Raw genomic sequence first — 15,080 nt, 5'->3', positions numbered from 1 at the left:
GTGTGTGTGTGTGTGTGTGTGTGTGTGTGTGTGTGTGTGTGTGTGTGTGTGTGTGTGTGTAAGTGAGTAATGAAGCGTGGCAAAGGGACTCATGCCAAAATGACCAGGGCGTGCATCAGAGCTGCAGATGTGTCCATTCACTCACACACACTCACACACACACACACACACACTTGGTCGTCCATGATTTCAAAGGACACACAAGCGCTTTGAGTGGTCATCAAAACTATAAAAGCGCTATTTAAATACTATTTACCATTTACCATTGACTAATTTCCTGGAGATCCTAAATCTAACCTAAAAACTTCACCTTAAAAGAAATAATTATAGTGTCTTGGTTTTTGTTCCCATAAGAGGACTATGTGATCAGATTTAGCTCCACGCAACATAAGTCATACCTGTCACCCTTCACTCACACACACACACACACACACACAGACACACACACACACACACACACACACACACACAGATGAAATCTTTGCCTCCTTGCATCCAATCTGCACTTTAATATTCTTCCTTCCTCTCCTGCCATCTTCTCCCCCCACTTGCCCTTCCATCCCATCTCCTTCCTTCCATCCATCCACCCATCCATCTTCCCTCCCTCCTTCGCAGCAGCTCCTTGCTCGCCCTCCTTTATTGTTCGCCCGCCCACCCGCACCCTCCTTCCTCCTAGCCCCTCTATTCTTCCTCTCCCTCCCTCCCTCTGTTCTCCTCCTCTCCAGATGTCCTGTTCCTATCTTCCAGACTCCCTCGCTCCTTTCTTTCCCTTCTGCCTCCTGCTCCCTCGGCCTCTGTGAGCCGGGCTGACTTCCTGACCCCTGGAGGCCCCGGCGACAGCACTGCATGACCCCCCCGCCCCCCCGCAATTTAGATTGCGTTCTCTCAATCTGCCATACAATCAATTTTTTATTCTCCAGACAAGGTTTGAACAGTGATTCCTGGCTTCCTCGGCTGTTTGCTTGACTTGTGTGTGTGTGTGTGTGTGTGTGTGTGTGTGTGTGGTGGGGGAGGAGGAGGCAAGAAAAGGTGGAGGGAGGAATGAGGAAGATGGGATAGGGGAGCTACTTCATCAGTGTCTTTGACCCTGTCCTGTCCTTGACTCCCCAGAGGAGGTGCACCTTGAGAGGAGCCCATGTGACACTTACACACACACACACACACACACACAAACATGTATACGTTATAGTCCCTCAAGGCTCCGTGTTCTCAAGGCTATCAGTGGAGAGAGGGTGGCCGGTGTTTGCTCAGCTTTGAGGCCTGTTTCCCGTCCCAGTCGTCTCTAGCAGAAGCGAGCACTGATCCGCACGTCACAAGTGAGATTGTTGCGAAAAGGAAGAAAATAGAGCACTTGAGGAAAAACAAAAGGAACCGAGAATCCCCCTGCGACTCTGCTCAATCTTTCCCGAGGTTGTTTGGACTCTTCGGCCGTGGCACGGTCTTATCAGTAGCAGAGGGGGTTAGGGGACAAGTGCAACGAGGTGTAGGAAGAAAGGGGACATGGGTTGTGTTTGGCTAAAGTGACAGTGTGGGCCAAGAGCTTATCAAGGCCTTTGTAGATTATTGATCAGAGCAGATATGCGAGGCACAGGGTCCTCCTGTGTGTGCTCCAGCTTTGGGAAGCTCTGGCTTGACTCACTGAGATGTCACAGTTTCACCTCTTGTTTTTAAACGTATGTTTCACTGTCAGCAGAAGATGCACTCACTCCAAAGAGGCATTGATAACCCACCCTGGAATGTAGTGAATTACAAAAATCTATCAATCGCCCGTTTCACACACAAATACAGTGGCCGAAAAACCATGGGAAGAGCTGCTATTCCCAGGCTGAGTCGGGGTTAGGAATTAACCTGGTTGGCAGCAGGGGCGAATGTGTCCCTGCATTTCATCCTTCAAGGCTGCAGCTCGCTGGCGCACACACTCACACACACACAGCCTTATCTTCCAGGGTCTCGTCTTGTTTGGCCAGCGCTGTGCAAATAGAAGGTGCAATACATCTCCTGACAGTTCCCAAAAGCAAGGGGGGAGAAACATGTTGGCCAAACAAACAGCCAACCCTGAGTCACCGGGAGAGAGCAGATTTCTCAGCCATTGCCGAAACATAAACGCACACACGCGCCCAGTCGTTGTGTGTGTGCGTGTAACAGTAGCCCGTGTATGAGGGCCTGGGCCTCTGGCTACTTTTTTAAACGTTTGTCTAAGCAGTCTTAAGACAGGAGCCACTGCTGAAGTGAATAGCTCCCAGCAAGCCGTCCACAGGCTCCTATTGTCCCCCGTCATATTTTATTATCTCATCAAAAAGCAGGAAATCCGATTCCCTCTCTCTGAAAAAGAGCTTATCCTTGTGTCTCAAAGCAACCTGTCACGAGAGAGCGAGATGGAGAGAGGTGGAGAGAATGGGGGAGAGCGGGGAGGGGGGTCGGTGAATGAGAGTGATTAACCGCCTCATTGCTGTCAGCGCTCCCTTGCTCTTTCTTCCTCTCTTTCTTTATTCTTGATTGGTATTTACCCAACACACAGCAGGATGCAAGTTTAGGGCAAAAAGTGTGTGTGTGTACGAGTGTGTGTATGTGTGTGTGTATAAGAGACAAGCTTTATCCCCTTTGTTAATTCTTTTCTCCCCTTTTCTCTCCCGATCTTCCTCCTTTCATATTGTATTACACAGGGGTAGATCAGCAATAATATCCCTTTTCACGAAAGCAGGAGTTTTTTGTACTCCCCGCTGCAGACACACTTCCATTCTCTCCGTCTTTCTCGCACCTTCTCTCAACTAAACACTGCAAAACAATTACCATCGAGGAGAAAAGAGAGTTCAAGTCTTCTTCACCTCATACAGTAAAAATCAGGATTGAGTTGTTATTGTCATACTTTTCCATTTGCGTTAACTGAACACGCGTACAAGAGTATTTTGATTGTGGCTTGCATACTTTTGACTTAATGAACAATATTTCCTGCAACGCTGCCGGACCACATCAAATTTGATGATCATGGCAAAAATAATCATAAATAAAGGCTGAGGCAAAAATGGTGTTACGCAATCGACTATGTAAAGTATATAAAAGGTGTCAGAAAGTCGCATGCCATGAATAATCAAGCAAATGTCATAATTTTCAAGAGGCTCCAGTTTCCTCGTCTGAACTAAAACATAAAGCGAGAATTTAAACCCACTTGGAAATTGTATATTCTCCAAGTGAGAAAAACGCAGCTGAAAGCCAAAGAGAAAAAGATGCATTTACAAATTTTGCCAGCATTGTGTAGATGTACTCTCTGGAACCTCATTTAGCCTTTTCCAGCCATCATTCCTCACACACACAGAACTCTCCATCCCTCTACTCTTTTTTCCTGCCTTTCCATCCCTCCCTCTTTGTACATCTGTCCTTTAATTTTGGGGCTCTGCTGAGAAGTTGTTAAAAAGCCCTATGAAATATGTATGAAGGATTGTTAGCCACGCGATTGGCCCCATTTACCGGACAGCCCAGCGAATGAACGGCCACACTGGATAATCCCCCACAATGCCTCTGGAACAAAGGCCCAACAGCTGACCCTAGAGAGCGAGAGAGATGAAGAGGGGGGGAGTGAGAGGGGATAGAGAGGGACATGGGAGGGGTTGCAAACAGTTAAGGCTCACTGCTGATCAGGAGGCAGCTCGCTCACATACACAACTCACATGTAGTCACAAAACAAAGGCTGGTGGGACAGGAATAACTCCCTCTGTTCTCTCACCCCTCTCTCTCTCTCCTTAGACTCTTCTCAGCCCCTCCTTCTCTCACCATCTCCCTCTCTCCCTCTCTCCCTCCCTCCCTCCCTCCCTCCCATTCTCACTCTCTCAGTCAAGAGGATCTGAAATACCAATACCCTTTTCTCCTTGACATTGCTTTCTCCTTGCAGTCAGCATTTTGCTGTCCTTTTATAGTCAAAACGTCAGGAGAAATTCCATGCAGGAATATTCTTAGTAATGCGGCACTCCCTGCGTCTAACGCCGAGGGTGTCGTGCTGCACCGGCCCGTTATCGAGGTCTTTTGGGAAAAGCGTGCGCATGCCCACACGCACTCCTACTGTACAACGCGTACACACAAAGTTGCCCTCAAACCAGGGTCATTGTGCCAGTATTTCAGAGACGACAGGAGCCCAAACAATGAATTATATCCACTTTTCTCCCTCCTGAGGGGAACTCAATATTTGGGGAATTGGGTTAGCTTGTGTTTTCTCTCTCTCACTCTCTCTCTCTCTGTGTCAAACACACACACACAGAGGGTGCAAGCTCCTAATTCAGGTCTCACCTTTTCACTTGAGTAGTGGATAGAGATATGCACACACACACACACACACACACACACACACACTAACACACACACACTCACACACCAGACACACAGGCATCTTAGCCTCCATTCATCACCCCAAGGGGGCCTGCTTGCCGTCCCATGTGTGTATAAGAGTGTGTGTAAAAAGGCCGGTCTGGGTGTTTGATTGTGCGTGCACATTTCCGTCTATGCGCGCGTATGTGTGTGTGTGTGTGTGTGTACCAGTGGCCACTAACCTTGCTGTGTCCTGACACTCCTGATGAGTATCTGCAGGACACTGGAGGAGAGGAGCGGCGTGGAGTGCGCACTGTCAGGCATTTGGGCAAGCTGCTGCTGCTGTATATGTGTGTGTGTGTGCGACTGTGTGTGAGCATCAAGGGAGGTGGGCAGGGAGACAGTCAGCATTATCCAAGCAGGTGACCCCTGAAGGCTGCGTCGCCCTGGAGCTTTGAATCAAGGAAAGACACTCAGCCAAACACACCAGGGTAGCTAGTGTGTGTGTGTATAGCGAGCATTATGTAGAGCTCTGTCACACTGCAGGATGTGTCATCTCCTTGGCACAAGGAGGTGTGTGCGCTGGTGTGTGTGCTCACGCCTGCATGAGCGTGTGTGCGTATGTGTGTGTGACAGAGTGTTGGCTTGGGGGAAGGTGTCACAGATCTTTGCCAGACTAATCATCTCCATGGTGTCGGTGAGTGCTGCTGTCAGGGACTCTAAAGAGGCGGCGTGTCTCCCCGTTCCCAAAGCATTTAGTACTTCCTCTTTCGCCAGCACCTCTCTACTGCTCGTCACTCAGCTCCGCTCTCGTTCGGTCACATATTTACAGCGGGACTCATAAAGGTGTCACGCTCACCGTGTTGCGGGGAGGGAAGTGTGGGTTGTGAGAAACCTGAGAATTCACAAGAAGTGACTTTTCTCAGGCCGACGCCTCAACTGGCTTTTTTAAGGAAGTAGATACTGAAGATATCAAAGATTTATGGTTTTACATCCACTGTTAAAATATGAGCATATTCCTACAGCTGAGGAGCTGACAGTGTTGAGGATAATGCAAAAAAACTACTGCAGGCTGCAAAATGTAACTGAGCTGTGAGCAGGTGTTCAAGGGTTCATGGTATTTTCAGGAATAGTAAGGTCAATTGATAAAACAAATGATTAACCACTTATATTCTCCTTGTGTCTGTTCAGGTCCCTGACCGCTTCCTGGAAGTGGCAGAAATCACACTGAGAGAGTTCTTCAACGCCATCGTGGCGGGCAAAGACGTAGACCCATCCTGGAAGAAGGCCATCTACAAGGTCATCTGCAAACTGGACAGCGAGGTCCCCGAGGTCTTCAAGTCCCCCAACTGTCTCCAAGAGCTTCTACACGAGTAAAGTTCTCCTCCTCGTCCTCCTCCTCGCTCGACGCTTTGCGCTTTTTAAATTTTTCTCTGATTTCGTAGAAATTTCAGAATGATTTTTGCTCTTTTGTTTTGTTTTCATTTCCTTTTCACTGACCCTACATTTGATTTCCAGTTTATTTTTTGAATGTATGAAAGTTATGAAGTAGCATTCCCAATCTGAAGCCTTTGTGGCAGTTCCTAAATGATCTAGCTATTGTGTTGTTGTTCTTCTTATATGATAATTATCATGATGGTTATTATTTGTTTTGTTTTTTTTAAGATTCTGATGAACTGAAGAGACTCTAATCTTTCTGGGTGTTTTCTGGACTGTGTGATCCCTAATCCGTTTAGGCTTGTTATATGATCAACACTAACTAAGTCCTCAGTCTGTGAAAGGAGTTCTTGAGTTCCCATTTACACTACTAAGAACATAGGCTGGGTTCCTTAAAGACTTTATTCAATTATGGCACCCAGCACTTTTCCTCCAAAATCCAGTGGGTGTCCACATGAACTTTCCCTGCAAAGACTGTGCTACTATGGATGTCCCTCATAGGACCGTCATACACACATTCACACAAAAACAAGGCCTAGTGAGTTTATGACTGGATTAAGACTGGACTGGAGGTACTGGTCTGTACTGGTCTGTACTGGTCTGTGGGACTTGGGACTGTTTTTAAATAGCTACTGAGCTCTACCATGTTTTGAAGTGTGTTTTCCAGGCAAGTAGGGCATTGTGTTTATTGGGTGTACATTATTATTTTGATTATTATTATTGTTGTTTATTATTATTATTATTTGTCATCATTGCTTGCTGAAGATTGGCACTTCACAATTTGTTTGTCCTTTGATGCCGCTGCAGAAAAAAATAAATTATTGCTATTAATTTTATTCCACAAGAGTTTAGATTCTGAAATATTTCTGCGCCCCATTTTCCATCCTTCTCCTTACTCCTCTTTTAGTCTGTCCATTCCTAACGTGGACTTTGGTTTTTATTCCATTTTTGGTGGTCAGGGTTCACTTGCCTAGAAGTGGTGCACTGGGGTTTTATAGTTCCAAGCCTATCCTGCACACAACTAGTCTGGGAACAAAGCTGCAAAAGGAGCTAAGCGGCAGATACAAATGAAGTAAACGGTGCAGAAGTACAGAGGTGTGGAGAAGCGTGACCATTTGGTGCACAATGCAAAAGTTTTTCCGCGAGGTATCCAGCACTAAATCGTACTCATCTAGTTTTCTGGTCAGGATTGATGAACATACTGACTGCTTACTTTTTTGCCTTTTAAAGAACTCAGTAATTAGCTCATGCTTGAGATGAAGGGATAGCCAGCTTATAATGGCAATAGCATTTGATACTTGAATAAATCTGAATACTGTGATAATCTACAGTAGAGTTGCTTAAACAATAAATAACCATAAGGAAGATAATTCATGAAAACCCAGACGTTCATTAATTTTGCTTGCAAACAACACACACGCACACACCGCTCCTTCATGTTCACCTGCCTTTGAGTTATCTAGCTCTACTCTCAATACAACAATGGTAGGTCAAAGGTAAGCACTCACCCCAGGGGTAGATGGAGAAGCTCTCATCACTACAAAGAGAGCGGACAAAGACGTAGAGCGATACACACCTGAAACCCTCCGCTCTTGTCCCACCATCCCACGCTGGCAGCTTCTAACACCCAAAGTACGATTCTGTTGATGCCAATGTGTGCCCAGGTTGTTAAACACCATTCCTTTCACTTTTACCTGAGATGCTAATCCCAGATTTTCCACTTGATTTGTACAATGTAAAGCGAGTGTTTTATGACTTTCATCGACCCTCTCAGGCTTTTAAGATTTCTAAGAAGTAGTTAGTGTTAGCTGGCCTTTTGATGAGGTAAGTTTGAAGCAACGAGAGGACTTGAATACTTTGTGAGCTCACCGTTGATCTCACGCCGGCAACGTTGGCTCATAGTGTGTCTGTGATCAAAAGATCAAAAGGGGGCAGGTTGCTTAACCTGCGGACTTGTCTAAGTGAGACAAAGCACCTGACAAAAGGAGGCAGAGAAAGACAGAGAGCTACTCCCATCATTATGTGGCACCTTCTCCGCCTCCTCCCCAGACAGTGTTCTTCTTAAGATCCGGAGCCCTGAGAGACCGGGCTGGACACTTTTCTCACTGAAGGATGGGCTCGGCCCTTCATGTCTCGGAGTCTCAAAGCACCAGCCAAGGGCTCTAAAGCGCCACAAACAAAGGAGAAGGGAAAGGACACTTTTATCTGATGCGCAGATTATTATCGCGCCCCATCCTCCCCCTTCCTGCAACCCCGCCCTGAAGTTAAAGAGTTCCTGCGCCTAAAAAGATTACTTCAGGATAATGAAGACTTATGTGCAAAAAAAGGATTAGCAAGACCTTAATACCGAGCTAAAAATATTTTTGTCAAGTTTTCCTTTTCTGGCGTCATTTGATTTTTAGGACATCGTTATTTAAATACATATACATTATAGCCTTTTTTTAAGAAATGTAAAATATGAATCTATGAAAAAAATATATACTGTAGTGGAAGTTCTTTGAAAGGCACTGTTAGCAATTGTTTCATAAAAAGAAATCTTGAGGATATTTTTTGTGACGGCTTTGTTTCAATCTGTATTCTGAATAAGTGAGTTGATGGTAGATTAGGAGCAATAGTTGTAGGTTTTTTGCAGGTTTTGTGACCAGTTTTCCTTTTTGGTTTCTTTACCTTTTGTATTGTGCTGAATGGCTGTCTTCTTGAGATCAGAAAATAAACTTGGAATCCATTTTCAGAGTATGAAATATTGTCGTCGATGCTGTAAATACTGTCAGGATGAAACAAAGAATAGCTGTACAGTTTTTCTATTATCTCTCAGAGTGCTAGGGAAGGGCAAGAGTGGTTAAAAAAAAGAGGGTGGAAAAAAGAAATGACCCATTCTCTCCAACTGAACTCATAACCACTCCTCCAAAAACCCACAGAGGAGACTTTTTTTTGTTTTGTTTTTTCCCCCTTGCCATGCCTTTAATGGGGCTCTGTTTCCCGTCGGCAGTGCCCTTGAAGTTGCACCAGCATCCGTTTCTTTAATATTTGCTGACAGAACGCTGCATAAGGCTAGTGGTCGGGTAATGATGATGTCACAGAGCGTTCCCGTTGGCAGTCTGCGGACCAGCTTACGTCCAAAAACAAGGGCAGTCTGCCACCGACGTAGCTCTAGATTTGACCCGGGAGAGAGACAGGAACTCATTGTCATCAGAAGACGAGTGTCATGGAGGGGGCACATGTTGTACAGTCACCGTGTAAAAAAAATTAAGGAGAGAGAGATAGAGAGAGAGAGAGAGACTGCAGACAGGAGAAAAAAAGTGATTTATAACCTTTTTTACTGGGTTCAAACAGTTGGGAAAAGTTTGGACTTTATGGAATTTCTGTACGCTTTGCATTGTGCTTGTGTTTGTGTGAGTGTGTGTCTGTGTGAGAGAAAAGACCGATTATGAGAACCTGTGAACCAGTGAGTGACACAATTCTCAACACTGTGGCCCCACCCCCACCCCTGGGAGTACCATCCTGACATGTAAATGATTCTCATTAAGCGTTGGCAACGTGTGTTTGGTATGTGTGTGTGTGTGTGTGTGTGTTTGAGTGTGTGTGGATGTGTGTCATGATAATTTCCTCTGATTTGTTTTCTGACCTGTGTGAAAGGGGTTTTGTTTCTCTATGCTTTCAGTAGTAATTCTTTTTTATTATTATTACATTGCTCCTCTTTTTTTGTAAATATCAAAACTTGGACTTACAGTGATACATACTGCCTTTGTATAACTTAGCAATATGTTATGTACATAGTGTTTTGTTGATGCTTTTTGTATAACATTATTATTCGATTTTAGTGCAGTAATTCCAACTGGAACAGCCATGTTTGAAATACAGTCTGAATAATTACACACAGGTTGTAAAATAAAACTCACGATATGGCTGCTTTTTTTTCTTTTATTGGTGTCTTCTTGTCTTGCAGATTTTGTGTAATTTATTGGTTTAATTTATCCTAATTTATTTGATGTTGTTTTCTTTTGTTTTTCAAACAGGGAAGGCTGTACTGCATTTCATTAAGTAGAACCAACTTAAAAAGATTATGATCCATAGACACCTGAATTTGAAGTCAGAAATATTGTACTCTAGTGTGCACATTCAATTGACAGAAATTATTAAATGGAGATCATGGCAGCTAAACGGAACTGGAGTTTTTTTTTAAACGACAGATTGCTGTGTTTTGTTCCTGGACAGGGGCCGAGGGTGAGCTAGAAAGCTGAAACTAGTTTGAAGCAGTTTTGTATTTTCTCTTGAGATTTTGTTCCCCCTCTATTACTTTGGCCCAGCCCAAAAAACAACCAGTAGTCAAATTGCCTTTCGTGCCTTCACCCTCTATGAACTGAATGTATGTGCAGTATATATGCAAGCTTGTGCAAAATGGATTAAAAATGGAAATAAAAATGAAAAACAGAAGAAATCATGTGTGGTTCATTTATATAAAACAATGTGTGTGTAAGTGAGGACGGTGGATAATGGTGAGACAGATAGATTTAAGTTATATAACGATATGATATTACCCTTGTATAGATATTTTATTAATAATTTGGTTACAGATCGCCAACTTCCGAGGATCGTTTCGTCCTCAGGCTCCACAGCCAAGTGCAGATGCCCCCTCATCATGCTAAATGCAACGGTGGCCATATGCAGGTACACACACACACAGAGATACACTGTTAAATCATTACCCCAACCTACAACACTGGAGCTTACTAAGAAATCATTTAAAAACATTGTTAGAAATTGAGAACATGATGAAAGATTTTGGAGAAAAAGCCAAGTAAATAAACGCATTGAGAAAAGTTGAGAAAAGAGCGTAAAGACAAAGTTGGACGTTAGGGTTGTTCTAGATCTGTAACTGTAATCATCATTGTGAGTTAATCTGCTAATTGCTTTCTCAGATAATCATTTGATCTTTAAATATAAAATGTTATACATTTGTTTGAGAAGCTGAAACCAGCAAATGTGTGTCATTTTTATTTGAAAAATGACCAAAGCAAACCACAAATTCTTAATTTTTTTTATTATTACAAAACATTTTGTATGTCATGTGAATGCTGTGAAATGTTAAAACAGAAAATAAGGCACAAAAGACTTTAATTCCACGGCAAATCTTTTTTATAAGAGATTTAGATTCTCTTCATGTTTTTTTACATTTCCCAGATACCTTTTATGCTTCATGAGCGTGGATTATATTTGCTGATGAGTACAGAAGTCTTTAAAGAAAAATACACTTTTTGAAACGGCTGTGTGTGTTCTCTCTGCGTCCTTTTGCTGTTTTGTTACCATGACCTCTGTTGTGTTTTCCACCACGCCTGCCCGTTGCACCGTTCCTTTCTCTTTCTTTTGTTCTTGTCTGTCTGCTTTACACTTTTTTGCTTTGATGCTCAGTTTTGGAGTTGCTTCTTTTGTGTCTTTCTTGCTTGCTTGCTTTTATTCTTCTTTTTTTTTCTCCTCTCTCCCGTGTTCCTTTTCCCTCTCGTCCTCCGCCTGCCTCCCCTCGCTTGCCTTCACCGGAGGCTACAGCTCCTTAGGTTGGGCTGAGACAGCATCTTTGTACAACACCGACCGTCTGCTCTGTAATCAAATACCATCTGTCGCTACATCTGAAGACTCACTCTCTCGCTTCCTCCATCACACACACACACACTGAGGCGCACGCATGCACACACACACACCACATCTGTGCTTTCCACTCCTGAACAAAGTGTGTGTATGTGTGTGACTTTTATGTACAATGACCCGTGTACTTACAATCATTCCACCTGATTCATTCTTGGCCTGCACAGAGGAAGTCACTGGAGTCACTTTCACCACTTCCTGTTTTTCTCCACCTCTCCCACTGGGGTTCAAAGGTCATTGTCTTCAGGTATCCATGTTTGCTCTGCGGCTCTGTGTGTCAGCAAGACCTTGGCTGCTGTATCAGACGGGAGATTGTGGACCTTAGCTCCTCAGTCTTAGATCAACGGCCCACTATCTCAAAGGCTGCCAGTCTTTCCCAATGTTTGCCCAATGTTTGTCCCTGGTCCGGCACAGAAAACGTTGACACGGTCCCCAAGGTCTTTCACCAAGTCCCTCCTCCCTTCGTGGTCGCTTGTTATCACATGCTCAGGTTCAAGAACATTTTCCATTTGGTGTTAAGAGTTCTCTCTTTCCATTTGCAAAGGTAAAGTGTGCTTTACAACTTGTTGTCAGTGGGGGATTTACAGCACGCCGACCTAACAACAAAAATAAATATTTCGGCAAATATCACCACACACAAGCATTGATGTAACTCCACATACTGGGAAACCTTTGTGACAAAGAAAACCAAGGACCCAGGGCCTCATTTCGATTTCCTCTCCGTGCGATCCTCCTACCAATGACCGAAATGAGCAATGCACTGTTTGACACCTACTCCTCCAAAAGGACCGTGGGCTTCAGACTAAAACAATCTGGCATTCTGTATTCATCTATGAATCTGTCTTTTGCTTAACAGTGCATTTATTTCATAACTGAACATACAATTAAACTTTACTCCCCAAAAAACGATTCCAATTTGAATCGAAAACCATGAAAACAGATTTCTGCATTGCACAGATTGATGCATTCATTCTGCATGTGTTCGTAATTAAATACTGGATTTCATCTATTGTGGATGGAGCAGCACACTGCATGCTCCAGAGCCTCTGGCACAGCCTGGGATTCACTCAGGGTTGCCCACATTTGGCATCAGTGATGGGGACACCTAGTGGTCAGTATGCGCTGCTTCCACTGACTGTGAGCTGTGTTTTTTGATGTCTTCCTCATCCCGAAACTCATCCTGTTCTTTGGCCTTATTGTTTTTGTGCAATTTGTTCTTTATTCTTTCTTTATTCATTCATCGCTTGCTCTTTCTTTTTCTTCCCCCTCGTCTCTTTGCATCCCCACATCTCATGCGTGTGGAAGTGTGTACGTGCATTTGTTGTGTGGAACTAGAAGATTCCAGTTGGACAGATCATTGTGACCCCCCCCCCCCCTCGCCACCACCACCACGCACACACAAACACACATCCCTAGCTCCCTCTCTCTCCCTCTCTCTTCCTCTCTTTCGCTCTCTCTCTCTTTCTCTCTCTCTCTCTCTCTCTCTCTCTCTCTCTCTCTCTCTCTCTCTCTCTCTCTCTCTCTCTCTCTCTCTCTCTCTCTCTCGCTGGATGGCTTCAACGCAACTGGAGCCTCGGAGGCTCAAGAGAGGAGCCTGGGAAAGGAGGAACAAAGGGCCGTCCATCTGCAGCCATCACCACTCTGCACCTCCTCTCCTCTCTCTCTCCCCCCCTTGTTATTCCCTCCCTTGGTCCCCTCGCCTCTCTTCCCTCTCCCCACTGGCCAGCGCCCCAAATTAAGACTTCAGACAAGAAAATGGGCTCACTAAAAAAAAGGGAGCAAAAGCGAGAGAAAGAGAGAGAGAAGGAAGTCCATAACAAGCCAAGAGGAGCAGGGCGACAAAGCCTCTGTTGTTGGATGGCAGGGCCCCTCTGTTGCACTGCGAGGAACTGTCACTGTGTCAACTTGGAACGCTTGTTGCAAGGAGCACAAACCGTAATGAACACACACACAGGCAGGAACAAGCTGCAGAGGACAAGCCTCGTACACGCAATACCTGCAAAATAAAGAAATCCAAGAGTGTGTAAACTCACATACACAATCATGACAAGCACACGCTGCCAAGTGAGGTGGAAGGAAATTTACTTATAAGTAAATGTGAGTGAGGGCTTGGAGGAAACACGAGTTGGAAGCAGCCTTGAACTGATGTGTGGTGTTGTGAGGCAAACACACACAGGAGCAGAGCAGCCTGTACTTGGTCAATTTCTCAAAGAACGATCAAAGAACTGGAGGGGCCTCTCATGTTCTGACCCAAAAATACACTTTATACTGACTTCAAGAGAGAAGAGGTCATAGGGGGTGTGTCTCTGTGTGTTAACGTGTGTGTGGGTGAGTGTTTGCACATAACCTCACATTGGGGGTAGAGCTAGAGACTGAACTGGTTTGGCTTCTTCCAGTCTAAACTGGGTCTAGTGGGTCCAAGACAGATGGCACCCAGGGCAAAGCTGGTCTGGGCTCTCTGTCTCTCTGTCTCTCTGTCTCTCTTTCTATCTATCTATCTCTCACTCTCTCTCTCTTTTCTCTCTCTCTCTCTCTCTCTCTCTCTCTCTCTCTCGCACACATCTCTTTTAATAGCCATTATTGGCATCCTTTGCCCCTTCCAGATCCCTGAATCAGAAATCACAGAGGCCCATTATATTTCCTATTGACCCATTTGGCAAGATGGTGGGAGCATCGAGTGCTGGATTAAATCGAGAGCAGTTTATAATCCCATAATTCTAATGTTTTAATTACTTAGATGAACAGGAGGTGTTTGAGCAAGGGCTAATCTCTGAGACATAAGGGCGAGAGACAGAGAGAGACACAGGGACAGAGAGTGAGAGAGAGAGGATGGAAGAGATTTGTGTTTTTCCTTCGCTACACGCACGCAGGCTTACTCATCGAATATTAGCAATGTATTAAAGTTCATCACCTGTTATCAACACAGATTAAAAGATTCACAGACTCTACTTTTCATATTAAGGTGAGGCCCACACAGTGGCGGTGCAAAACGATTACCAAGCTGAGATGTTGCTTTGTATCGGTTTGTAATTTACATTGACGTCAGACTTGCTTTTATTCCATGTACACCATGTTCTGGCGTTTATGAACATTTATTATGGTTCTTAAATCTTTCTAATTGCTACATCTTGAATGCCATCGACGGCTGTAACTGATCCCTCGATTGTCTTTGATAACCAACCCTCCTGTCAATCACGCTGTAGGACAAAGGCTGCTAAACCAAGGCTGATGACCTCATGCCTGGGGTCTGCTCCATACAGAAGGGGTCTTAACACCGTTCAACTTGCCGTTTGTGTCTGGGGCCGTTTTTCGGATGCTGCTGAGTACTGTGGATCGCCCAGCAGTATCTCTGTGGGCTCAGGATGCACGGACACACACGCACACACACACACATGCACCGACATGCATCCCCTTGATCCATGGGCTGGAGCGTTGAGCCAGGAGTGAGCCTTAAGACAAGGAGTGACAACCGGGACAGCTGCAGGGGCTGAGAGCCAGTCTTAACCACCCCCTTCCACCACCAGCACCACCACAACCCGCACTGCCTCTAGCCAGCCAAACAAGCCATTGTTTCTGGCCAGGGCCTATGGTATTTCATTTGTCATGAAATGGATACGGACACGGGACGACCATGAGGCACTTTCTCAAAAAAAGACACTACTGCTGCTGCTGCTGCTGCTGCTGTGCCCAGCCTGCTAACTCCCTTC

At 44.9% G+C, this 15,080-nt stretch overlaps 1 protein-coding gene across 3 annotated transcripts in view; it reads left to right on the top strand.

Moving 5' to 3' along the window:
- The window catches only part of LOC133024482 (prospero homeobox protein 1-like), a 52,216-nt gene that overhangs the window by 22,058 nt on the left and 15,078 nt on the right, over positions 1-15,080 (top strand). For 2 of the 3 annotated variants that reach the window (XM_061091605.1, XM_061091606.1), the window contains exon 5: positions 5,488-5,669. In XM_061091605.1, the coding sequence (XP_060947588.1) occupies positions 5,488-5,669 (182 nt within the window). Of the gene's footprint in view, positions 1-5,487; positions 9,895-15,080 lie in introns of those variants that run through there. The other variant, XM_061091607.1, reaches the window with a different exon arrangement.

This window comes from Limanda limanda, chromosome 18, assembly GCF_963576545.1.
Source record: "Limanda limanda chromosome 18, fLimLim1.1, whole genome shotgun sequence".
Taxonomy (NCBI): Eukaryota; Metazoa; Chordata; class Actinopteri; order Pleuronectiformes; family Pleuronectidae; genus Limanda; species Limanda limanda.
This window is presented reverse-complemented; position numbering and strand designations above follow the sequence as displayed.